Source organism: Rhagoletis zephyria, unplaced genomic scaffold (genome assembly GCF_001687245.7).
Source record: "Rhagoletis zephyria isolate East Lansing unplaced genomic scaffold, Rhagoletis_zephyria_1.1 Rzeph_scaffold_05010, whole genome shotgun sequence".
Taxonomy (NCBI): Eukaryota; Metazoa; Arthropoda; class Insecta; order Diptera; family Tephritidae; genus Rhagoletis; species Rhagoletis zephyria.
In genome coordinates this window covers 16,647-44,410 of record NW_016162093.1, presented here as the reverse complement: position 1 = coordinate 44,410, position 27,764 = coordinate 16,647, and the positions used below count along the sequence as shown (strand labels likewise).

Here is a 27,764-nt window from a genome sequence, read left to right as displayed (position 1 = left end):
TTAACGTCACTTTGTGTCTTCATACGCCGGGAAGCCTTAACGACCACCTGCAGACTAAAAAGAAACGGATGCTGGTATAACACTGAGTGGGACCAGGCGGAAATTACTAGCGGCAGAGTTCTGAGCACTTGTGTCTTTTCAATGCGACAGGATAGTACGCCACCTTTACCTTTGTTAAAGAGATTCTATAATATTGAGTTCCCTGAGGCCTGACCACTGAGCCTGGACTCACACATAATCGAATATTCACTTATGGCTTCAAAACTGACTCTGGGGCAGGATCTGAGGTCTTTGTCGGAGTTAATGGGGATAAGATTAACTTTTCTCTTGGCAAGTATGCTTCGGTCTCCCGGGATAAGGTATTTGCAGTACTCAAGGATATGGACTACGTGGTGGAAAATAGCGGAGCGGGAGGAGTTTACGTAACGGCCAAGCTGCACTTAGGGTGGCCAGATATTATAGTGACATAATCAGTACAGTTGGGATCAAAAATCAGTACAAAGCCATAAAAATCAGCTAATTTTTAAGCGTATTTTTATTAATAACAATATAACAACCAAATAACAGCCCATTAATTAACAAAAAATAACGAAGAGACTTTTAAATACATATACTATTATCAATATAAAAATTCATTACTTTAAAACAAATCACAGGTATTACGTATGTATGTACAGCTGTGCTCACGAAAATAGTAGTAACATGTATTGACAGGTTTTGAAATTTTTTTCTTTCCTTACTTAATTAATTTTTTTTTATAAAAATATAATTGATTCTATAACAAAAGACGAGTGAGTTGAAGCCTCAAACTTTCTAGAAAATTTATAAAAATTGAGAAAATTCAAAAAAAAAAATGTGTCGATTCTCTGTGGATGCAAAAAATAAAACTTAAAACGTAACGATTATTTTCCGAGTAAAAAATAAAACTTAAAACGTAACCATTATTTTCCGAGCAAAAAATAAAACTTAAAACGTAACGATTATTTTCCGAGCAAAAAATAACACTTAAAACGTAACGGTTATTTTCCGAGCAAAAAATAAAACTCAGTTAATAACGATTAAAAAGTGATTTTTATAATAAAACTTATAACCGTTCCAGTCCCTGGTACAAACTCAAAAAATCAGTAGATTTTGCGTACAGATTTCGGGCTCTTAAAAATCAGTACAATAGAAAAAAAACAGCACATGTACTGATTAAATCAGCGCATCTGGCCACCCTAGCTGCACTTAACGCACTACTTACTTCCAGACTCTGAGTGCTAGTTCAATCGGGAGTAGCTCCTATCGTCCAGAACTATAATATTTATCATATCTTGAATTTTAATTTTCCTTATTGCGCATATCGAAGACAAATTTCCTTTTAATTTTGTAAATATATATTTTTTCTACAATAAATAAATGATTATTGAGGACTAGGTATGGCAGCACGAATAGTCACAATCTGCTTAATTGTCAGGTAGTTAATATGGCGCACGAAAAGCGACAATGAAATCACTTTAGATACCCAGTGGACATCGGCGTAGCCAGAATGAAATCTAGGGGAGGGTTTCGACCCTATTAAGCTGGCATTTCAGGGTACTATTTTATATATATATATAAGGAAAATTTGAAAGTTAGGGGGGGACGGCTCGAGCACCCCCAGCCCCTACCTGGCTACGCCCATGCCAGTGGATACAACTTTTTATAGATACTTGGCAAACAACAAGAAACAGAATGAGGGTAACACTGATATTGTCCCAATTTGGCAAGCCTACTCACAGTGCTGACAAAGTGACACACTACAACAAACCAGACATGCTTTCTGTTTTATTAGCAAAGAAACCTACCAAAATTTTAACCGTCCTGCCATCTTACCAGTCAAATAGAGCTGTCACAACTGATACCACCTTGTCTTATTGCATCATGAAAAAAACCTACCAATTTCGGTATGAAATACCGGAAACGGTAACCCTGATAAGAATACTATTTGAATTATCTGGCTTTGCGAATGTTTTCGCTCTGGCTCGCATTCACCTGTATAGCAAGCTTGCTAAAAATCATCCGGCAACACTCGGAGCAGAATTGAAGCTGTGCTCGGATTCCACTTTGAACAGACAAGTTTACTACAATTTTGAATACATGAATCTAAAATGCACTCCTCATATACCTCATTATGAATGCGTTTCTTTATACATTCCAGATTATCCCATCTCATAAGCAGAATAAAGAGATTTGTAATATATGGTTACATATTTTCAGGAACGTTCTAAAGAATAAAAAAACTAAAAATGTTTCCAAACGTTCGGTATGAATAAAGAAATGCCGCCTATTATTTAATGTCAATAGGTAGGTATCCGTTTTTACAATTTGAATTTTTGTAGGTACCGACAGTCTTAAGTTAACTTCCGAATGAGAGTTAAAGGCGAAATACACCACGCAATATTACTTTATGCAACTTTTAGATTCACGTAAAATTCAAATAAAAAACGTCTCTCATGCGTTTAGTTTGTTTGTACTCCTATTTTGGATGAAATTGTCGTTAATCGAGTTTTGAGGAGTCCGAACTCTGGCAACAAGTTATTTTACAACAAATTGCAAAAACTAGTAGTTTTAATTCGCTGTTGAACGAGTGCGAATGTTGGCGATTGCGGTTGATTGAAAGGCAGAGAAAATATTAACTATTTTTTGGCTTGCAGAATTTTAGAAACTTATTTATCGGCATATAATTCATCATCCAAGTTTAGTGATTTCTTGAGCCTACGGACAGACTCCCAGTGTTGGAAAAAAAATCCTTGAAACTCATTTCGGGTACAAATCAAAACGTCCGTGGAGACAGTGGAGATTTTCTGGTAGAGTGGTGTATTCACAGTGATCTTATGGTTCATTCGTGGAGCTACTTTGCGGAATTTGCTTTTGGTTTTTCATTCGTCGCAACAGAAAAGAACTTATCAGCCGAAGAGTAAAGGCAGTTCTATTTTTGGCAAAATTTTAGTATGAGAACAAAGAATTACTTTTAACCATTAAAAAGCACAAATGAAATAAACAAAATTGGGTGATTAGGAAAATACACACGAGTAGCTGCAGTGAAGACGGCAGAAGCAAAGAATAAAGGGAAGATAATAAACTCTTCCTGTTTGGTCTACGGGTTATTGTTGTTTTTCTGTTTGGTCTGCAGCCAGCGTTAGCTTTGGCGTAAGCGTTAACAGTGGCGTCAGCGGTAAACTGCGAAGATTTTCAATCTAGCTTCACAACAATTGGAAAATAATAATCGCGAAAAAATTGTGCAATTGGGAACAAAAATAACTTACAACATTAATACATACTTAAATATTGAATTGTGCTAATAAAAAAAGTCCACACAAATATCGAATCGCGGTTCCAGCTTTTAGCCTTGCAAAAGAACTTGGTTGCTTTAAATTTGTCATACTAAAAGGATTTTATGTTTACTTTGTTCCTCGGCTATGGATTGTAAATTTATTGTTTATAATGCGGCTCGAGACAACAACTTAGCGCAATTGAAGGTGAGTAGATGGATTTTAATCACAAAAGCCCTGTATGGTGATCATTCATGTGCATATGTATGTTTGTATGTATGTCTGAACATAGTGCATACCAAATTTGACCTTTTGAGGGCTCGGATATTATGGAAATGTAATGGGTTTTTGGGGTCTATAGAGTCGTTCTCTAGTATATAGTAGTGACGTTTGTTTGTCACAGGTAAAAAAATCTCAAGTTTTTAAGGTTATCTTTTGGGAATCACCGATTTTTGATTTCTATTGAATAGGACCTCGGAAACTATCCTGTAGGGCCGATCGTTGTGTGCGTGGTGAGCGGTGGAGCACAAGCCGCGGTACCGCCCACATCCCATTTAGGAGAGGGCATGAACTGCCATTTACAAAAATGTAACTCCCGTCTGCCTAGGGCCATTACAGGTCTCTAGGGAGCACTTACAAAAATTGGTAAAAATCACAATTTTTACTTGCGTTCTTGCTTGTTTTCAGGGCAAAATTTGGTATGGCTTTAGTGTACATCGACATGTGTGTGTTTTAGCAAAACTATAACGAATTTTCTCATGAAACTTTACGAGGATGCTAAGAAACAGATGTTTACATAAATTCTCACTTTTTTCACTTTCACTAGTATTTAAGTAATATGTTGTTTAAATTTGTTGCACTTCCATTAGCAAATTTTCATATAAAAAGTGCAGTTATCACTTATATTTGCATAAATGCACGATCTTTTCAATGTTCACATGTGATTTGTGTACAATAAATGCATTGGGTACACTTTATGAATTTGTACAACGATTTTGGATTGCTGTGCCCAAACGCGTGAATCGAATCAAACACCTTTTACACACATTTGTAGACAACAGTTCACTCTTTCTTACAAAAATTTTAATTTACTAAATCTGTGCACTAATTTAACAATAATGTCGGTTGGAAACATGGTATTTGATGCAAATTTCCGAAATATACGTACACTGATTACTCTTATTATGCCTTAAAGCAGCCACTTAATGTCTTCATTTTTCTGTTTATATTTACTTTACACATTACACTATTACATAGTTGTTAGTTGTTTTATTCCTTTAATTGAAAGTTATTCGTCGCAATTTATACCCCCTTATTTTAAATTATAATTTTTTTTTTTTACTTTTTGTATGTTTTTAAAATTACGTTTCATACACTTTTTGCCTTACAAAAAATCTAAAATTCCCCTATTTTCAAACAGCTCCCCAGTGGTCTGTGGGGCGGGTTGGGTGGTGAGGGGTGACTTTTCATAAACCGGCGTCCATCCTTTTTCGTTTAGGGGGTTTGGAGAGCTACGCCCCTGTTTTTCATGGCAGAAACACATTCGGAGGTTTGCCATTGCCTGTCGAGGGACGACAGCTGTTAAGAAAAAACCTTTCTTCTTTCCAGTCGTTGCGGAGTGGAAGCGCGCTCTGCTTACCACTACACCACAGCGGCCGACTATTTAGTAAAGTAATAAAAATTATGTTATTACCTACCTTTTCAAAAATACCAAACACGTTCACTTTGCAGACAGCGAATTTTTCGATTTTGAAGCGACTGCTCTAGCCGATGAGAGTGGCAACCATCGTCAGGCCGATCACGGAAATCCCCGCGTTAGGATCCCAATGCGGAGATTCGGCGGTTTTTTAACGTACATAAGCGGAAGAAGTGGGAAGAGCATCTGAAGACTTGCATCTTCACCTCTGGTGTGAGTAAGGTTGGTCAACCGTGAGGTCACTGTCCAATCCGACAAAGCGACGCCAGAGTCGAAATATCTTTCGGCGACCGCGCTTCGTCGGATCCGGCAGTTTACACTGCATCCTCCGGAGGACAAAGGCAACGAGGAGGGACCAGAATGCTGCACAAACTGCCAACAACAAGTGTGCCTGTTGTTTTCACTTACTTTGTAGTTCAGGTAGGCATCGGGAAGACGAAAGCCTCCAAAGCCATGGGATCCGACGGAATATGCATGTTGATGCTGAAAAATTTGGTTCCCGCGGGTAGACTATTTAGACTGTCAATGGCCACTCTTGTATGTGTCAGACATCTTGAAGATGGGGAGAGTGGTCCCACTGCTGAAACCGGGGAAACCAGCCAACAAAGGAGAGTCTTATCGCCCGATAATACTCTTTCCCCGGTAGCGAAGGCACTAAAGGCTTTGCTACTCCCGTATTTTGCGAACCACCTCACGTCAGCGAAGCATCAGCATGGGTTCCAAAAAGTGCACAGCACAACAGCAGCACTTAACGCCATAACATTCGATTCACACGTGGCCTTGAGCCACAACCGCTCCTTGTGAAAGAACTATTCTAGTAGCGTTGGATCTGTCAAAGGCGTTTGATACCGTTAGTCATTCCACGCTACTGGAAGACATAGAGGCCTCCTCTCTCCCACAGAGACTCAAACGGTGGTGGGCGAATTATCTGAATGGTCGACACTCGTCAGTGATGCTTAGAGATAAATCGAGAAAACCCTGAAAAATAAAACAGGGGGTTCCATAGGGTGGTGTCCCTTCCCCATTACTGTTCAACTACTATATTTCCAAGCTCCCTCAACCACCAGAGGAAGCATCGAAAGTCTCTTACGCTGTCGATTGTTCGATAATGGCGTCTGGGAATGGAATTGATGACTTGTGGCCGAAAGTAAACGAGCTTTCTCGCTTATTCACTGCTAGGAGCCTAATCCTCTCCCTACAAAATCCTCAGCTACTCTGTTCACCACCTGGACGAAGGAGGTCAGTCTGCCGCTGGGGATGCACGTTGATAACCCGACAATACTCAGAATAACCCGACAATACTCAGAGTAACTTTCGACAGTCTGCTCACCTCTGCGCATACAACCGCAATTGTCAACAAAGTACAGCGCCGCAACAAGGTCCCCAAGTCGCTAGCCGGCAGTACTTTCGACAAAAACAATGAAATGTATAAGGCAATTGGCCTGCCGGCATCTGTACGCACTGACGGACGAAGTCCAGAGGATCATAAAGCAACCTCTCGAGCCGACAGCATTCACGGGGAGTCGGTCTTAAGTGACGTAGGCTCCAGACCTTTGAGTGCCATTCTGGGCAAATAACCATCTAACGTGGGCGAGACGGAGTTTCGTCTGCCTCGGGAGACTCGGACCACAATAGCCCAACTTCGCTCTGGCTACTGCAGCAGGTTGAACTCATTTCTGAGCAGACATGTGTCCAACGAGTGTCTGGCATACGGACAGATACCCCACGACTCGAAACATTTATCCGCATGCCCATGAAACTCCACACAGCTAATGCCTCTTTCCTTGTGGACAGACCCCATAGAGGCTGCACGCTTCTTGTGTCTTGCGTTAGTTGAGCTTGACGACAATGACTGAGATACTAGGCGATCTGGGCGGGTTTGTTGTAGCCGCTACAACAATAGTATTTTTGCACTCTCTCCAAATATTTTATATGGATAGCGTGATACGGTCCTCAGATAAAAGCAGCGAATTCTAGTATAAACAGAACGAAGGCGGTGTATAAAATCTTAAGTGTTTACGGGTCAGAAAATTGCGATGAATGACGTCTAACAAACGTTAGCATAGCAAAGGAGTTTGAGATCGTATAATTTATATGCGCAATAAAATTGCACATTGGTACGATGTGCACAGAGGTTTTAGGGAGTTTAGAGTTGCTTTGTGACATTTTGAGGAAAATAAGGAAGATATGATATACCAATTGTAAAGCTTATTGAGTTCTGATTGAAGAGTAGCCGTGTCACTATGACAACTACCCTCACAGTAGACTTTTAAGTCATAAGCTTAAAGAATAAATCGAGCTAAAGAGAAACACGAAGAAATATCGTTGATGAAAATAATGAAAAATAATGGACCTAAGATGCTAACTTGAGGACCTCCAGAGCTTGCAATCAATGGTTTCGATGAGACACCACGCTGAGAGAAAAAACAGCCAAAAATTGGTTATTATTACCAAATTCAAACTTGAAAAGGAATGAACGTGATTTTTGGTTGATATTAACAATGCCTTGGTTGATATTTTCAACAATGATTTGGTAATATTAACCAATTTTATTTAATTATTTTACATTATCCAAACTTTTGGTTGGCGATTTTTTCGTTTGAACGCGCTTATGTTCTGCACTCCACAGAGGCTTTTTCATAATTCGGAGATACAAAACAAATACTTTTATAATCCTTTTAACATGTTGCCTCTGACGGGAGTAGCAATAACGGCAAGCATCTCCACACACTCAGCTACAGCCGCTTTATAAATTTGTCTTTAAATTGCTTATGTACGTCACGGATGTATTTTCGTAATAAAGAAAAAACAAAAACAGAAAAAATAAATAAAAAGTATGTGTTGCCGTGACGGCATACTCGTACTCGAACCTGCTGGAAGCCAACAAATAACAGCAAACAACTTGAATCACATTTTTTACAGTCGCTGCATTAACCATGAGAAAACCAAACAATAACTCGGTTGAAAAAATCATTGTATTCTTAGCTCAGTGCATCAATAACAAAGTAGTTCTCCTAATATCCAAGTACGCCTTGATCCATTCAAAAAAAAAAAAAAAAAAAAAAAAAAAAAAAAAAAAAAAAAAAAAAAANAAATTAGCCAATTTAACAACCAGGATTTGATGAAAGATCATATCCAAGGTCCTGGAGAAATCCGTGTAAATCACATCAATCTGGAAGCCACTTAGAAAAGCATCAAAGGAGTCCTCCGTAAAATCTGAAAGATTGGTTTATGTGGATTTGGCTGCCACGAACCCATGTTGATTTGGACTAATCATTTGTTTCAATATAAAATTCAGCTTATTTTTAATAATTTTGTACCTGAATTAGAAAAAAAAACCAATTTAAAAAATGTTTTTATTTGCAATGAAAGTTTTTGGCCACTTTTTTAGCCAAAAGCTAAAATTTTTTAGCAATTTTTAGCCACTTTTAAAATCGAATCTGGCCACCACTAAAAATTGTCAGCGGCAACACTGATTCTTACTGGCTTTTGCATAGCGATCAGAACTAATGAGTATTTGCTTTCTTCCGAAACATTTGCAGTTCTAATAAGTTATTTTAAACTTAAAAATCACCAAAATAAATTTCACTAATTTCATAATTTACAAACAGATTAGTTTGATCAGCTGTTTTTAACCGACTTCCAAAAAAGGAGGAGGATGGTAGAATATTATTACCACCAAAAGGAGGATTATCAGTTCATGGAATATTTTTTTATTTTTTTTTTTTATGTATGTTACCGCATAACTTTTACCACGTCAACCGATTTGATAATTCGCTCGGAAAGGTAGTGTCCCAGAGTGGTCCCATACTAATTTGGTTAGATCCGATATTGGATCATGAGATATATATATATATATTTTTTTTTTTATAAGAGTTGAAGTCGGTTTTTTTTTGCTAAAAATTACTTGTTAAATAATTAAATAGTTGGCAACCCCCATCAACAAATTTTCAAAGTGAAACTTTCTTAAACCTTTTTTTTCTGACGCCTTCGTGTACACATTTTCCTTTGTGAAAGAACTAGAAAGCCATGTGAATGACACGAAAATCAACGGGATTTTTTAGCCGTTTGAAACTTGCACTTCGTTAGACTAAGATTGTATGGACTTTAAAACTGTATGTCCCAAAATATTCTAAAGACTCAGATGAAAAAGTTGAAACTTTGATGAAAATTTGTTGAATTTTTCTAAATTTTGTATGAAGTTTGAAACATTTGAATTCAAAATTGCCTAACTTCTTCAAAGAAAAATTGAAGCGAATTCATAGTCTAGCTTCCTACTCGAAACTAATAAAATTGCAACTTAAATTTATGTATCAACTTAAAATTCACTTCTATTCATAGTCATATTTCGGACTTCCACTAAGTAGTTTTAACTTAGTTTTACGATCTAGCAAAACGAGTGTGAAACTATATATATTTTTTTACGATGTATTGAAAAAATTACATTTTTATTGAATAATATCAAGTTTAATCATCCGTTTATGTTATTTTAACAATGTTTTGCAAGCCTTCATGTTTTAGCAAAAGACGAAGGTATAATTTTCTTGTTAATGGTGTAAAATAGGCAGAACAAAATCATTGCTATAGGTTCATGTTTATCGAAAGCATGATGTAAAACATACAAACACATTACTAAATGTTGTGCACTAATTTACTTTTAAAGAACAAGCTTAAAATTGACTTATTATTTAAGAATTTTTCTAAATCATTTCATTCAGTCATGTAGTACAAAGTAAGTCCTTTAGAAGTACTTCAACTTATATAAATTTTAGCAAACATGAAATAAATCATTTCGATTGTAAAATTGTGATGTTCCTTTATTAGAATTGTAATACGCATTAAACTTTCATCCTCTGATTAAAATAGATCGCTCTTTGCTAATTTTCCTTTTTAGGATCAATTGGCGGTCATTCAATAGGTATTATCAAAATCCTGCTCAATCAACTTCACTTTTAGATATTTCTTCTTTTCTTCCATTATTTCCTAAAAAGGTCCTATCTATGTAGTTGCGACTTTTTCCGCTGAATCTGAAACTAAATTTTAAGTTGGTACTTAGCCAGAAAAATCTAAACTGAGCCGACTATTTATGNTAAGAATTTTTCTAAATCATTTCATTCAGTCATGTAGTACAAAGTAAGTCTTTTAGAAGTACTTCAACTTATATAAATTTGAGCAAAGATGAAATAAATCATTTCGATTATAAAATTGTGATGTTCCTTTATTAGAATTGTAATACGCATTAAACTTTCATCCTCTGATTAAAATAGATCGCTCTTTGCTAATTTTCCTTTTTAGAATCAATTGGCGGTCATTCAATAGGTATTATCAAAATCCTGCTCAATCAACTTCACTTTTAGATATTTCTTCTTTTCTTCCATTATTTCCTTAAAAGGTCCTATCTATGTATGTAGTTGCGACTTTTTCCGCTGAATCTGAAACTAAATTTTAAGTTGGTACTTAGCCAGAAAAATCTAAACTGAGCCGACTATTTATCAATAACTTTAGTAGCAACTTAAAATAGTTTCGACTTAAGTGTGAATTAAATACGACTATGAATACGCGCCATTGGTAATGCTGCCAGATATCTCTGTTGCCAAACCGGGACACTTTAGGGTGGGCCTCTCGCTCCCTTCCCTTTCATTTCGACGTGCGAAAGGATGTAGTGAAATTTTATTTTGACAGACAAAAACAAAAACATAAAAACATGAGATCATGAGATCATTACAACGTACGCCAAAACAAACAAAACAACTTATTACAACTAAAGCACAGAGAATTTTTCACAATGCATGAACCTTTTTTTTATTCTTTCTTTATACAAATACAGTTTATACTAAATATATGAAAAAACATACAAATAAAATTGTTAAACTTTGTGCTAAACTCGGGAAAATTCAATAAATTTGCATACAAATTTGCAAAATTCTAATCAGACCTTTTATAAAAATTTTTAAAACGAAGTTTTGCAGCCCATTAAATTTTAGTTGATTTTTGGTATTGTTTTTACTGAGAGTTTCTTCCATAAACTATGTCCGATAATTCTTTTTATATGGAAGACACTGTCAGCAAAAAAAAAATAAATGCTAAAAATCAACGAAATTTGCTGGCAACTTCGGACTTGCACTTTATTAATTGGCTCAAAAGCTACATTTTCAAAATTTTTCTAAAAGATCTGATTAGAAATTGTGATCTGATGAAAGAGCCTCCGAGCCAATAATTTTGTACGGCACTGTACTTATAAGTACTCTAGGTTCCATTAAAGAAAAAAATTTAAGTACAAGATAACATTAAATATCAGTCATATTTTTCGTTGCTGTGAACTGAGTTTCAAAACTTCTGTATTTCCTTAATATAATTGTAAAACTCTGTGCACGTCATTTTGAACGTATTTAGGTTCATATACTAATCATCAACTATTGTTTGTGCAAAGTTCAGCTATCTCGAAATGTAACTATTTCACAAATTAAACCGGTGCACTGAGAGAAAGAAGTTTAGAATAAAAAAATCAGCATATGAAAGAGCACCAACCCAACTCGTAATACATTTAAGTATACAAATTTTAGTATTTAGTATAGAAATATTCAATTCAAATACGCCCATATTAAAATGAAGTGATTTGCAATTACCGATTGCTTTTTCATAATTAAGTTAAAAAAATATTTAAATTCCATGCTGGTTGTACCCTGACCCTCTGGAAATTAGCAAATTGTGGCAAGCATCTTCGCGCACTCAGCTACAGCCAGACATGTAAATGTGCATTTAAATGTTGAGTTTGAAGCAATACCACGCGTGCGTGTTATGAAAGTATTATTTTTAAATACGAACATTTTTAAACGATAATCAAATAGAAAATATTCATGTTTACTATGCGTTATTTCCCTAATTGAATTCGTAGCATTTTTCTAAATATTACAACACGTTTTTTCTCTTAGTGTAGTGATTTTTGAACTTTTATTCAAATTTGTGCAATCAAATCAAAAACCGGGACACTGGTCCCGCTGGTTGTACCCTGACCCTCTGGAAATTAGCAAATTGTGGCAAGCATCTTCGCGCACTCAGCTACAGCCAGACATGTAAATGTGCATTTAAATGTTGAGTTTGAAGCAATACCACGCGTGCGTGTTATGAAAGTATTATTTTTAAATACGAACATTTTTAAACGATAATCAAATAGAAAATATTCATGTTTACTATGCGTTATTTCCCTAATTGAATTCGTAGCATTTTTCTGAATATTACAACGCGTTTTTTCTCTTAGTGTAGTGATTTTTGAACTTTTATTCAAATTTGTGCAATCAAATCAAAAACCGGGACACTAAAAAGAAAGCCGGGACATTTTAAGGTTGGACCGGGACACGGGGACAAATAGTCTAAAACCGGGACATGTCCGGGAAAACCGGGGCGTTTGGCAGCCATTGCTTACAAGCTGATAATAAATATGCAAAGTGTGAATGTGAGTGGCTCAGAGGTTTTTTTTTCTTTTTGTGAATTAAAATTAACCACAATATTTAATGTCGCAAACAAATTTAGCAAATGTTGAAAGGTAAATAGTAATTTAAATAAATAATCTTTTTTTACAAAACTTTTTTGCATAATTTTATTTCAAAATCGAAACAGATCCGAACACATTGCAAAGCCGAAACCGAAACCGGAACGTTATTTTGATTCGGTTTCATTCCTTGCTTATGAATGCAGATTTTGAGTTAAAATTTTGTACGGCTAAAAGCAATCAAAACCGGCTAAACTGGCAACTCTGCTGTATGTACGTACATACATACATACATACATATGCCATTTTTAAGTTATACCAAACAGTGTTTATCGTCAAAATTAAAGCTGTAAAAATTATGTTTATTATAATTTAACTTCTACATTCATACATATGTACATACATACATACATATCGTCACCTGAAATGCAAAAAGACGTAACATCGTCCTAAATGAAATGGAAAAAGTCATGACTAATATTTTATTTATTTTTTTCATAAAATGATGTGGGGAGTTGTAGTTCGATGAAATCCATCATATAAATCAAACAGTGAATTTTGAATTTTTTACTAGTTATGACTTTTTGCATTTCAACAATGGTGTTTGTTACGTCTTTTTGCATTTAAGGTGACGATATGCATGTTTTTTCTTTGCTGTTCCATTCATAGAGGTCACTATCTAGTTGGATATCTGGTTTGCTTTGACTGCAATTCTCCGATAATACATATGTGCCGCGATGCTAGGTACGTTGGTAATACAGTTAAAATATTCAGCAATTCAGCTATGAAGAATTGTGCGAATTCTGGTATTGAATATTTCACGGGACAATACTTTGCTACCAGCATATGAGATGATAACAAAATTTACCGGTTACAAGAGTACACAGAATGCGAAAAGGCTTTAAAAATTGACAGGAACTTTATTTACCGGCTACAAACTTTTTATTACCAGCGCGGAATAGACCTGTTAATATAAAGTTCACAAAAATTAAACAAATTTTCATCAAAGTTTCTAACTTATTATTCAGAATTCCTACAAAATGTTTGAGTAGGTATGCAGTTTTGTAGCCCATTCAATTTTAGCCGAATGAAGTGCAAATTTTGAACGTGGTTTTTTGAGATTTTTTGTTTTGGTGACGGATTTTTGCACTTTTTTATTATCAAATAAAATTCGGGAGACCATTAGCAACAAAATATTCAAAAACAACTCCAGTTTTTGTAAATTACTGTTGTTATATTAAAAAAAAACGCAACACTTTTTAGAATTTCTCTGAACTTTATGTAAAGTGTGAAACTTTTTTTTGTATGGTTTTTATTATAGAATGAGCTATCTTAATATATAAAAATCCCGTGTCACTGTGTTCGTTTACGCTAATCTCCGAAACTTCTGAAAAGATTTCAATGAAATTTTGTGGGTGTGTATTATTATTGGTTCCAACTTAAAAGATACGACAGTTTTGAACCCGAGAAACATTTTTTTTCATCGAGTTTTTTTCTATGCTTCTCACAACGTGCTTATCTTAATAGGTACATGTATAAAATCCCGTGTCAATGTGTTCGTTTACGCTAGTGTCATAACTCAAAAATCTAAACTCGAGAAAAACGGTTTTAAAGCTTTGAATTTATGTATATACCCTGCAGCAAATCAAACTGGTTCAGAACTTACGCTGAGCTAGCCTGAAAAGGGACGGTACTGGTTCTTCATCTATCCCAAATCAATGCTTTCAACTGTCTTTTTTAACGTGGCGATGTCCTACGAAGTGACAATTGTCGCCCTCTGCAGAACTTTTGAACTTGTTCTGAACTGACTCTGGCTTAGATGGTTCTGAAACAGTTCATACATATAACAACATTTCCTAGATAGTTCAAAAAGGGTCACCTCCGATCTAGAAAAAATGTGGTTAGTTTTGAGCTGGCTCTAAGAAGTATAGTATAGAGCGTGTTCCTTAAATAAGCATGCATACAATTTTTTAAATAAAAAATACTTCATTTTATGTTTAAATAGCTATTTGTTTTGCACGAAGGAACATAAGTTGTCAGTTATTCCTTCATTTTCTAAATCCGGTATTCATAAAAATAATTCATATTTGTTACGTATAACGGGTATTTCCGTGTTACATATAATCAAAAATCTAAACTAGGTCGTGTGAAAAATGAGAAAAACGGTGATATATTGAATGCTTATGTGTGATAACTCAGCGTTAAACTGTATTAAATGTATTGAAAGGTAATACATAGACTCCCCGGCATAGAATTAAGAATACATGTATAGAATTTTAAATATTCATAATGGTTTTCATGCTAAATATGTTTCGTAAATTTTTTATTTAAGGATGGCTCATGAGTATTATAACATAAACATATAAATTCACTGTGTTGGAAACTTAGTAGAATTCGACTGCTATAAAAACTTCAATATTTTAAATCAGAGTTTATAAGTATACAGTATACAGTATACAGCTATAGAGCCCATTAAAGTTTAGTATAATTAATTGTGCTGATTTTTTATAACTCTTGAAGGTATTCTCCTATTTAAATATTTTCGTTTAAAATGCAAGATTACACTTTATTAGAATAAAATTTGATGAGCTACAAAACAGAATACTCGAAATATTTATAAGAAAATCTCTGATTAAAAAGATTGAAATTTGAAGACAGTTTTTAGAGTTCTATCAAGTTTGCAACACAGTTACACATTGGAAATTGAAATAGAAAATCACTGCATAACTACACATTTCGGTTGCTCAGTTATATGTTTACGTATGTACAGTATCTGTCATATCAATAGCACCCCCATTTAAAAGTGAGATTGTTTACCACTTTCTGTTTACCACTGATTAAAAGATAAAACATTTTGATAAAAATCGTTAAATTTAACATTGTTTTGTATAAAATTTTAAAACACGGTTTATATGATTTTGTTTTATGCATGATCATTTTCTTTATAAAATAATGACAAACAAGTTTTAACTCTTAATTTACTGCGAATATTTAAAAAGGAAATGGTGTACGCAGACTTTTGCTGTTAAGTGTAGCTTAACTAAATTTTATGGTTATATTTTGCATTCAATTTTATACGTACGTATCTATATATATATAAATTTCGTTCATATATGGAACATATGCTCGCACCTTGAAGGGAAATATTCTGACTAAAAATTTAACCGCTAGGTGGCGCTGGGCCGGGATATTCGTAAAAACTGAATTTTGGTGCAGATTTGGCTCATATTTAGAACATTTGTTGAAACCCCTTTTTGATGGCGTCAATATATCTCTTAGCACGGATGCATAAATTGTAAATACCTTACTTACGGCGAAAACTGGAAGCCATTGGAAAAGGGGTCGTGGCACCTCCCATACATACTGAACATATCTTATCGCTTATCTCTGGAACCACTTAATCCAACGACTTGAAATTCGACGCAGCTACATATGTTGTCAATACCGAACTTATGGCGAAAATTGGCAGGTATAGGAAAAGGGGGCATGGCACCTCCCATATAAACGGAACTTCTCATATTGCCTATGTCCGGAACCGCTTATGATAAAGTCCTGAAATTTGACGCAGCTATATATGTTATTAATACCGTGCTCATGATGGAAAGTGGCAGGTACCTCCCATACAAAGTTAACTTTTCCTATCGCCTTTCTCTGGAACCGCCTAATGCTAACGCCCTAAATTTGGAAGACCAACATATGTTATCAATACCTTACTTTCAGAGAAAAATGGCAGGTATTGGAAAAGGGGGCGTGGCACCTCCTATACAAACTGAAATTCTCATAACGCTGCTCTCTGGAACTGTTTAAGCTAACGTCCTGAAATTTGACACATCTACATATGTTGTCAATAACGCACTTACTTATGCTGTCTTCATTAGCGTAAAGCCTTCGCAGGAGATCTGTCACTTCTGTCATCACAGAAGATGTCATTTCAAAAAGTGCTTACGACACATAACGAAAATTACTGTATTCGCAAAAAGTAGCTTACTCCACGTTGTTTTGAGCATACATATAATAGAAAAACACATTTTATTCAAAATTTAAAGTTAAAAAAAGCTCTGAAGCTAACTATTTACCAATTCATCCTTGCGATGAGTGGTCTACACAAGCGAATGATGGCCAGCGATCTATTGGGGCAGCAAGTTACGTCTAAAAGTGGTAGTTATTGGAATGGCTTCACCTGTATATGTACATACACATAGATAGGCAAGCATCATTCGACTGGGAACAATTTTCCCCTAGATTTCTAAATCCAATTGAGCGATTGTTACTTTCTTTTTAATTTTTTTAAGTTTTATTATAGGCTGTCCTATCTACATACATATGTATATGTGTACATAAAATGGTAGCTGTTTTTGTTGTTCGGACTGAACTCAAAAACCACTGGGTAGAGTTCAGTCAAATTGTCGGAGGTTATACCTTTCACATATGGTCCTATTATAGACTAACTACTAGAAAACTCGCTTGGTGGCTCTGGAGTGGAGTCATTTATTAGGGTCGTATTTATTGACCGATTTCGTTAAAATTCGCAATGTGAGCCTCCTGTATGTTGGCGTCGTTTGCAAGAAATGGACCTGCTGGGTGGCGCTGGAAGCGAGATATTTAGAAAATCTTTATTTTTAATACAACCTGGTTGAAATTTATAATACGTATTCATTTCATGATAAGCAATGGTTTTGCAGAAAAGAGACCCAATGATGGCACTGCAGCCGTAATATATAGAAACCCCATGGGTTTGGTAAACGCGTGTCAAGCTAACAGTGAAACAATTTGTTATTTTCTAAGTTTGCAAATAAAACTTCACACTTAAATTTAACTCATTGATAACAAACATTTTATGAAGAAAATCCCCGTTACGGCCTTCTCTGGGAAAAAACATTCGTTTAATTTTATATAACCCTGCCTCCGCGATAACGCTAGTAGCCATTTTTAACAGATTTTGGATCGCTTAGTCAAAAATGGAAACATATATATTTGAATTTTAAGAAAACAAGGTAAATAGGCTAAAAACGGCAAATCTTGTTTTAACAAAACGGCCAACAAATCGGCTTCCGGCTAAACCGAAATTTCTCCGGCTGTTTGCTAACGCAACCGGCTAAATCTAGCCGGAAAACGGCTAAAATGGCAACACTGCATATGAGTTTCAACCGTCCTGCTCTGCATCCCTTTTGCAGTAGTTCAGAGACAGTTCTGAAATTTGTAGGGCGAAACTAGCGCTTTAGTGATAGAACTTTTTAGGAAAGTATCGATAATACTCGTACTTCCAAGTATTTTTAGAGCGAACGCGAAAAGTTAACAAAAAACAGATTGCTTTGTTTACATATAAAAATGACCTCTTTATTTTTGTAAATTGCATAGACATTGCTTTTAGTAGCTGAAGTCTGATCTAACAATCATTTCTAACGGAGTTTTTGAAAAGAACTTGCAATAAGTTTAAAAGCGCAAAATAAATGTTTATGGCAAAAGGCTTATTTGATGCTTTTAAAAGCGACTAAAGCCATTGCCCTTTCACAAAAATTTTCTTCGAAAGCGGGCTGGGTTTCGAATTTAAAACCATGGTAGAATACATTAGAAAGCGAAGGCTCCATTGTTCTGGAGAATTGCCAAGTTATCGAGCCACAGACTACCCTCCTAACCCATTCCTTACACCGGCACAAAAAAGTGGTGTGTGTGTGCTTTTAACCAGACCCACTTGCCGCCACGTATTTCGACCCACCAAATCCGAATCTGAGGTCCGTTTGACTCGTTTTTGCAATTTTTTCACAATTTTCACAATTAACTGCAAATTTAGGAGGTGTGCGAATCAAATGGACCTCAATACATGTCGATGTGTGGGTCTGGTTATAAGCAAATACCACTTTTTTGTGTGGGCCAGTGTTAATGTGTGGCAAGAGATTCGCTTTCCAATTATTTAAGAAGTTTTAACCGAGTGAAATGTCCACATGACTGCTACCTCTTTTCTATGTTGTATAAAAATTTCATAGCGATTACCTGTAGCTCACCAGAACAAAATTTATATACATTTTTCGGTTTTTTGAGATTTGACAGTATTGAAGTAAATCAACGTTATGCCCATGGGGTAATTTTAAAACATTGTTCAATGCAATTGAAAAATTTTACCTAAACAAGTTTTTAACACGTCGATATTTTTTGGTATTTACTCAGTACTTGTCAAAAAGTATCGAGTCCTCGATACTACTCAGTACTCATGAAAAATATCGATATTCTGTACTCGGTACTCGTATCGTTATATCAATAGGTAGCGGTAATTTTTGCGTACTTATCTCAATATTTGTATTTTATGACACTATTAAAGTAAATGAGCGTTATGTCTGTGAACTGCCAATAAGTATTTGAATTAAGAGGACAAATGGTTGGCGAAAAGAACATCATTTATTGTGTGAAATATTCAATGAACAAAAACTTAGACCAGTATTGACTTTTTAAACTATCACTAACATTTTTGAACTGTGCCTATATTAGGGAAGTTATTCCACTTAAGGGCTGTTTACAGCTCTCAAGGAAAAACCATAAATTCATGTAAAATGACGCCCAAGAAATAGAAAAGCAACTTTCTTATGTCGATAAAAAATACTCGTACATTTCATGATAAAATAAAATTATAGTTTAAAAAACTAAAACCTCCCTATTATAATTGCCATTCGTACTGTCATCAGGTATGTAACTTGAGAATAGAAATCGCTGCATGTTTTAGGCGCATCAATATTACATAGCTACATCCCGAGCTAATAAAAGGAAGGTAAAAATAGTAAGATAGAACCGCGAAGAGGCACTTTTAAAATTCTTGACGTTTGCAAGCAATTTATTTTTAAAACTTTAAACATAAACACACACACACACACAATTTCCTTTTCAATCTCTTGCAATAACAGTTTTGATCAATATCTTTTTTACGAGCTTTTATTAAGTTTCGCCTCTGTGCAGCAAAAAATGTGCGCCCAAAAATACAAGGAAAGATTAACGTCGAAAACCTGCAATCACAACAGACGACCAATGCATTCGCTACTCGACTCTCACACCTGTTCTCCCTTCTTTGCTATTTAAAGTCAAAGATTAAGCTCCTACAATAGGGATTTCCAGTAGAAATGTTCAACATTTAGCTATAAAGAGAATCGATGCTGAAATAATTAAAAAGCTGTAGGTCTGACCTTTAATTAGGTAAGAATTACGTAAATATCGGAGACCTTCATCATTCGTGATTCCAATAATTCAAATGCTTATAAAAAACGGGGTGCTTGTTTTTTTTTTTAAAGTGGCTTGTAAGCGCTGTTTAAACGATCTCGCCATTATGCTAGCTTCTTCATGTGAATATGAAAGTCAAGTGGATATATCCGACATTTTCAGCCGCGATGCAATTCTCATTACTTTTTATTAAATAAAATGTTAAATTTTTAAATTCAAGTACTAAAGAAAATAAACATTATTAAAAATTACTAACTTTTTCAATTTGTTATTTACCTAAATAATTTAGTTTACTTACCTGGTTATTTCTTAAAAAAAAAAATTGGCATCCGCATCCGCGGATGTCTGAAATGGGGTGCTTTCCAAAACGTCAAAATACAAAGCATCAGTCTCTTTTATTTCTAAACCACACTAGAAGAAAAAGCCTAATTTGCGCAACCTAGTAGAAAACTAGCATCATCTAGCATCTAAAATCTACTGAGGTCTAGAAATAAAAGAGACTGATTCTTTGTATTTTGACGTTTTGGAATTCACCCATGTATTATGTCTAGTATGTACCAATGGGTTTAACAATTCCAAAGTGTTTTTCAGTAAAAAAGAACTTTTCTAAAGTTATCGATAACAAATTCGAAAAAAATATAGACAGCAAAATCGATAACAGTATCCACAACCAAATCGATAAAAATTTCGATATCCAAATCGATAATAATTTCGACAAAAAATAAATAAAAATATCAATAACAAAATCTATTAAAATATCGATAACGAAATCGATAAAAACATTGACACCAAAATCGATAAAAAATATCGATAACAATAGCGATAACAAAATCGATAAAAATATCGCTAACAAAATGGATATAACTATCGAAAACAAAATCGATATACAAATCAATAACAAAATCGATAACCATATCGATAAAAATATCGTTAACAAAAACGATAAAAATATCGATAACAAAATCAATAACAATATCGATAAAGATATCGATATCAAAATCATTGACAGAATCGATAACAAAATCGATTAAAATATCGTTAACCAAATTGATAAAAATATCGATACCTAATCAAAATATATCGACAACAAAATCTATAAAAATTTTGATACAAAAATCTATAAAAAATATCGATAACAAAATCGATTAAAAATATCAATAGCAAATTGATAACAATATCGATTGCAAAATCGGTAAAAATATCGATACCCAAATCAATAACACAATCGATAAAAATATCGGTTATTATATCGGTAAGTCTCGAGAATGCCGAAAATCCCGAAAAAGTTCTCACGTTGAGTCTGTATCCTTTTCCTTATAATTACCTTTATTTTAATCTTTCTTCCTCTATCTGCATCTTTACTTTTTTCGGTATTCTCATCCTCGTCTCTTTCTTAATAATTTTCTTTTTATTTACACTTATGTTTATCATTTTCTTCATCTACATATTTATTCCCCTTCATTTTTGCATTTATCTTTACGCGCCTTTGTTTTATTTTTTCCTTTGTACGTACTCATCTTTACTTACATTCTTGTGTTGGTCTTTTTTTAAGTGTTATTCTTTAACATTTTATTAGCATTTTTTTGTTAAATTAACACCATTTGCATACATTTAAGAAGCTCTTGACTCCGTCCCAACCATTTCTGTGTGCAATTTCCGTTGAATTTGCCAATTTACTCCCAACTAGGGATGTTAATTTTTAGGCTTTTTCCGATCCCGGAATTTTCGGGATGGCGTAGTCACAATCCCGGGATCCTGGGATCATTCCTGGGATTTAGATATTCAATACTTTTCAATAACTTGAATCGAAAAAATTGCTTCTATATTCTTTGAGAAGCTCTTCTACCATGAAATAAATAATAAATAAATGGGTTTGAAACCTACTTTTTTATTTAAACTGTTATGATATGTTTTCTCATAAAATATACATATGTGCGTATACATACTATATGGCCATACTACACACATAAGTATGTATGGATGTATGTAGATTTAGAGACTCGTATAAGTATCTAAATCTAGCATCATTTCCGTGTGTAACTGAGCTTTCCTTCGTTTATACGCATAAATTATTTTTATTTTGACATTGAACTCGCACAATGTCAGCGCATTACGAGTTTGAGATACCAAAAACATCAAGCACGAACTTGAAAAGAGTGCTACCAATCGAACGCATGCAAACCCATGCATACATATATTATTTAGTTTGCTGCCATGTGTTAATACAATTAAACTTTTGTTTTTCAATCTGTGTATTGTATGTATGCACGTAAATTTGTACGTACAATCAATGTAGGCACTTATGCACTTATGACCAGTGTAACCAGATAATAAATCTATACATATAATAAAATTGTAACCGGCCGATGTCTGTACATTTTAGATATTAAAGAAAAATTAATATTGGTATCTTTATTAGAGCAATAGAAGCCAAACCAACAATTTTTAGATTTTTTGTCTATATGTTTGTACGCCCAGCACTCAAAAACTAACAGTTTAAGTAAATCGATACGATAAAGTAAATATAGCAATATGGTTGTCAAAAAAAAAAAACAAGGTTAAGATAGAGGTTTAAGAAGACTTATGGTCTGATTATGAATACTTTGCATACTTCAAATAGTAATTTCGTATGTACTTTGTATGTATTCCATTACCCAGAAATTAGCAGAACATTTAAAAACTTACCGATCTGTTGATTTTAGATTTTGCCTCACATTTTCTTAAGTTACATTTTTATTGCACTGGTACAAATGGTTGTGCGAAGTTATGCGAAGTATGCATAATCAGATCTTTAGCCGAAAATATTTTTGGAAGGGTTGCCACATGTTTGTAAATTTTAATTTAATGTCATCGATAAGATAAATTAAATATTGCAATATGGGTATCAAACTGAAGAGGTTTAGGAAAGCTTACTGCTGACTGCTACTATATTTGAGGAGGGTTGCCACCTGTTTCGGAAATTTGAAGTAAATTTATGAAATAAATGAAATATTACAATACGGGTATCAAACAACACAAAAATACTTTTTAAGGCGCAGTGGAGCACGACGGGTATTTGCTAATATACAAAAAATATAAATTGTATTCCCTACCAGAGTGTACAGAGGAAATTATGCGTTATTTACCGGATAATGATATCGTGTGAATCGGGAAAAGTTTTCTGCCAGGGTAGTTCTCATTTCACAGATACTTATGGTACACACAAGATTTTTAATGTTTAATAGCTGAAAATTTGGATTAGAATTCAACGTTCAACTTGAGAATAAGTTGGGATCAAGCACACAAATACGCAACTTTGTTTTCATACAACGTTCTAAAAAGTGTCCAAAGCAAGACTAAACTGCATGAAAGACTGCAAAATGTTAATGAAAAGTTTTTTAATTATTTTGGGCTTGTGTCGAAATTTTTAACCCTTATAGTTTGTTTTTGCCGGCCTTGTGCTTTTTTATTTAAAAATTCAAGGACACGCTAGGTTAGGTTAATCAGACCGACGTTGAGCCATATATAGACCGGCAAGTCCTTGGAGTTGCCAATTAGAGTTGAATTTTAGGCGTAAAGTAGACAACATTAAGGATGTGAACTCGAATTTATGTAGTAATTTCACCTCTTCTTTTGAGATGTATTCTAACTTCTCGACTTGATGGTCTTCTAAGCATTAAGTCCCGAATTGCCTAATCATAGTATCGTCTATTTAATTTCTAGTGGTGGAGTGGTCTTTGATAGTTTGTCTGTTCGAATGTCTGACTGGTAGTGCTCTCATCATGGAAAAACAACAATAATTTATAAAGACCGTGGAAGAGATAGCTATTTCGGAGATCACGACATCTCCTCATCAGACTTCTTCTTTGAACAAGTATCAAATGTTAGACTTGATAACTGCTGGTCATGAATAACTATAAAGAAATATAAATAAACAAATGAAAAAAATACCAATGATTACGTAAGCATAGGAGGTGAAGAGCGAGGTAGGAACTTTACCTAATTTTGCTGACAAGATGAGAGTGAAGGGTCTAATATTACTAAAACTCTGCTTACGTAATACTTAAATGGACACAAGAAACACTTGGTAAATTAATTTTTTTTGAAACGTGTGAAAAATGACTCATGAAAATACGCGATCGCCGAAACTGATTTGCCTCCAACGCAAAATAGGCATAGGTACCCTGCTGAAAGTACCTATAATAAATAATTTTTTTTACTATTACGTATCCTGTCTGTTGTGCGCGTATTGCAGTTTAATGAATTGATAGATTATTAGATGATTTTATAATTTAAGCAATGGTTTATGGTAGTCTTTACTCAAAGTTTTACGAAATTTCATCTACATAAATCTTGTTTTGATTATTTTCCCGTTATAGCACATTCTCTCCAACAGATCAGATTCAGAAGCAAAGATGCTTATAGCTGCAAAAGTAAATGGTGCTACGCCGCTGGTTATTGCCTGCCGAAATGGTCACTACAATATAGTAGAGTATTTGCTAAAGCGGCACGCCAATGTTGAACAAGTAGGATCAGTGAGTTTCGATGGAGAACCTATAGAAGATGCGCCTCCGCTGTGGTGCGCTGCAGCTGCTGGCCATTACGGTATTGTGAAGCTGTTGGTACATCATGGCGCTAATGTAAATAGTACGACGCGAACAAACTCAACGCCACTGCGAGCAGCTTGTTTTGATGGACATTTCGATATCGTCAAGTTTCTTGTAAACAATGGAGCAGGTTTGTTTTAAAGTTCTAAACGAAAACTATGTATTCCCTTAAAATAATATGTTATATATATCAGACTTTGAGGTTGCAAACCGTCATGGACATACATGTCTAATGATCGCATGCTATAAGGGACACTACAAAATCGCGCAGTATTTACTGTCTCTCAACGCTGATGTCAATAGGTGCAGTATAAAGGGAAATACGGCATTGCACGACTGCGCTGAGTCTGGTTCATTGGAGATACTGCAATTGTTGCTAAAGCATGGAGCAACAATGGATGTCGATTATTATGGTATGACGCCCCTTTTAGCAGCGAGTGTAACTGGGCATTTGCCAATTGTAGAGCATCTTATTACTTTACCTTGTGTCAGTCAAAAAAGCCGAATTGACGCTTTGGAACTGTTGGGTGCAACATATGTAGATAAAAAACGTGATATGGTCAGTGCTTTGTCTTTGTGGCGACGGGCTATGGAGGACCGAAACCAGGAGCCGAAAATTCCTAAAGTTATCAATGAGCCTATTGCTGCATACGAATACGTGTCGGAAGTGGCAACAATAGAAGGACTCGATGAGCTAGTTCTGGATCCTGATGAAATGCGGATGCAGGCTCTGGTTATACGACAAAGGATTTTGGGACCCACGCATCCCGACACCAGCTATTACATTCGATTCAGGTAACAATGATACAATGTTGAATATCTTCATGTTGAATTATGCAAATTTCCATTAATTTATCATTTAGAGGTGCGCATTATGCGGATGCAGGACGCTTTGATCGTTGCATTGAATTGTGGACGTATGCTTTGACGATGCAGCAGAAAATTCTTCAGCCTCTTAGTCCTATGACTCAATCGTCCTTATTATCTTTTGCTGAACTATTTAGTTTTATGTTGGTTGAAGCTGGCCGTTTGTTACCCCGTGGCCGGATTGTACCTCCAATTGCAGCTGCAGATATGTTGATGATATTCAATAAAGCTGTTTTAGAGGTGGAGCGAGGTATTTTAGTTGATTAAATAAAAATAGTTTATCTTTTTGGGAAACAATTTCACTTATCCTTTTAGGCCTTGAATGGACTTTAGAACATGAAAAAAATCCCGCTGCACTATCTTCTATACATGATTGTAATCATGATCCGAATGCATTAAGTCGCGCTTTAGTAAGTGCTTTACATATAGGATGTTTATTGGCATCACTTGAAGAAGACGGAAACTTCTGTCCAAATATGCGGAAAGAAATCTTATATTCATTATATAAGCTAAATCGGCTAAAAGTATGTGTTCGATCAGGTCGATCTGCGCTGCACTATGCATGCTATCGAGAAGGAACTCTTGTTGGCCGCTATCCTGCTTGCAAATTTCCGTCACCAGCGTTGGCGAAAGCTCTGCTCGAAGTTGGAGCTGACCCGAATGCCAGAGATGATGATGGAAATACACCACTCCATTTGGCAGCAACCGCGCAACTATGCCCAAGAGCGTTAACGAAAGTCCTCCTAAAATATGGCGCTCATTTGGTAAGTTAAGGTAACTAAACAGCCTTACCTAATATATACGCAGGCTGACAATTACTTAAGTATAAAAAGTAAATCCACATATCCATGAAATTGCAATGCGTTTATATTAGTTGGGCTGTAGATGTTAGATTAAAAAAAATAATATTTTTTAATGCAGGATGTCAAAAACAATGCCGGTGAAACATTCGAAACACTACTGAAACCTGGAAAAATACACGAAATTATAAACCCGTTAAAATACACAACTTTGGCATGTTTGGCTTCGCGGACAATACAAAAGCATCGAATTAAATATCTTAACATCGTACCTCCATCGCTTTACACATTTATTGAAATGCATTAAATGGTGAATAGTAAGTGCAGCGTAAATAAGTAACATAGACAACTGTCCAGCGCAGGGCAAAACAGGCAAATGATCGCAGCTATGAATATCTTTGTGATTAATGCGCGTTTAAATGTTTTATTGAGTTGTATTTTTGTGTATATTTTAAAAATTTGCGCACGGAGTTATTTAAATTGTTTAAGCTAACATTGAAGCCGTTCTTTATATGTGTGGCATGCATTGACTAATATTATTTGAAACAACTCGCAACGCCTAAAATGCGTTAAACATTTAATTATACTGCGTAAGAGAATAAAAAGTAGCGAAACTTGGAAAGCCGTATCGTATAGTACATGGTTTGAAACTTGTCAAGCGATGGAAACTGCATACTCGAAATTTCATGACTTGGTTCGTGGCAGTCGTGAACGAGCAGGTCGCCACGTACGTGTAAAAATGGATATTTATAAAAGACTTGAACGCCCTGCTCATTTCGTATTTTGGTATGATAACATTCGTGAACAAATGAAGAAAGTACTCTGTTATTCGAACGACCATTCGAGCTCAAAATTTCAATCGAATGCGTGGAAATTCGGAAACGATTTCAGGCAATTGGAGAGAATTACGTAATCTAAATTCCTTAGCCTCTCTAAATCTCTAACACTCTAAACTTTTACCAGAAATTATATCTAAAGAAAATAAGTTCTCAGTTGCAAAAAATGGCACACAGTTAAAAATCGTCCTTAACACAGTCGAGGGAAAAAAATTGTTTAGGTAAACATTTAAAGGAGTTAACTTCTATTGTTGACGTGCACTCAATTAAGGCTGTAAATCATATAATCACATTTAAAAAAGTATGCATACATATGTATGTATGCTATGAGTTCGCAGGATATTACACAAGTTTTGCTTTTTTACCTTTTTCAATTTAAGTGAAAACACTTCATTTGTTATAAAAAATAAATAAATGAAATTTGGTACATATACGTGCTTGGCCGAGCTTCTTCCCCAGTTTGTGGTGTGTGTCTTGATTTTGTCACACCGTTTTTTACTGCCTCAGAATGACAGATGGTTTCTATAAGAAGCGTTTTCCTGGCAGAAGTACACTCGGAAGTTTGCTATTGCCTGACGAAGGGCAACCGCTATTCGACATAGGATTATTTCGCTGGACACAACGAGTGGCAGTGCGCACCTCTAACAACTCGACCTCGGTAACCACCAATCGATTCCCTATCTATATACAGCCTTATTCTGTATCACGAACGATTCGTCTGCAGACGACAACATCCGTGATTGCGATTTTATTACTCTATCGGTTGTCTTCGTCTTGCTTTTCATATATTACGTTGCAATGGTCTCGGTTGCGTTTAAACCGGCTAGAATGATGCCGCCGGACTAAGTTTTGAAGCATTCCTCTGCAGACGAATCGTTCATGTTGCCTATCGTTCTTGATACAGTATAAGGCTGATAGTTCCTAAAAATAGTGGAGTTATTCGCATACAAGCTATAAAAAATTCACTTCTCCTTAGTTTCAATTTGAGATTATA

The 27,764-nt window shown here is 35.1% G+C and overlaps 1 protein-coding gene across 1 annotated transcript; it reads left to right on the top strand.

Moving 5' to 3' along the window:
• The first annotated feature begins 2,567 nt into the window (after positions 1 to 2,567).
• On the top strand, positions 2,568 to 26,449 carry LOC108371481 (protein fem-1 homolog CG6966-like). Its single transcript, XM_017627053.1, has 6 exons — positions 2,568 to 3,500; positions 24,040 to 24,397; positions 24,462 to 25,062; positions 25,131 to 25,384; positions 25,450 to 25,898; positions 26,056 to 26,449. Exons 1-6 carry the CDS (start codon positions 3,441 to 3,443, stop codon positions 26,239 to 26,241), a joined length of 1,908 nt encoding a protein of 635 aa, XP_017482542.1. The 5' UTR covers positions 2,568 to 3,440; the 3' UTR covers positions 26,242 to 26,449.
• Positions 26,450 to 27,764: the final 1,315 nt, after the last annotated feature.

What these genes read in the sequence shown, in the direction of transcription:
- LOC108371481 (XM_017627053.1), top strand. Translation starts at nt 3,441, where the DNA reads ATGGATTGTAAATTTATTGTTTATAATGCGGCTCGAGACAACAACTTA. An exon ending in ACAACTTAGCGCAATTGAAG is followed by an intron (nt 3,501 to 24,039) that starts GTGAGTAGATGG and finishes TTCCCGTTATAG; the next exon opens with CACATTCTCTCCAACAGATC. An exon ending in TGTTTTAGAGGTGGAGCGAG is followed by an intron (nt 25,385 to 25,449) that starts GTATTTTAGTTG and finishes TTATCCTTTTAG; the next exon opens with GCCTTGAATGGACTTTAGAA.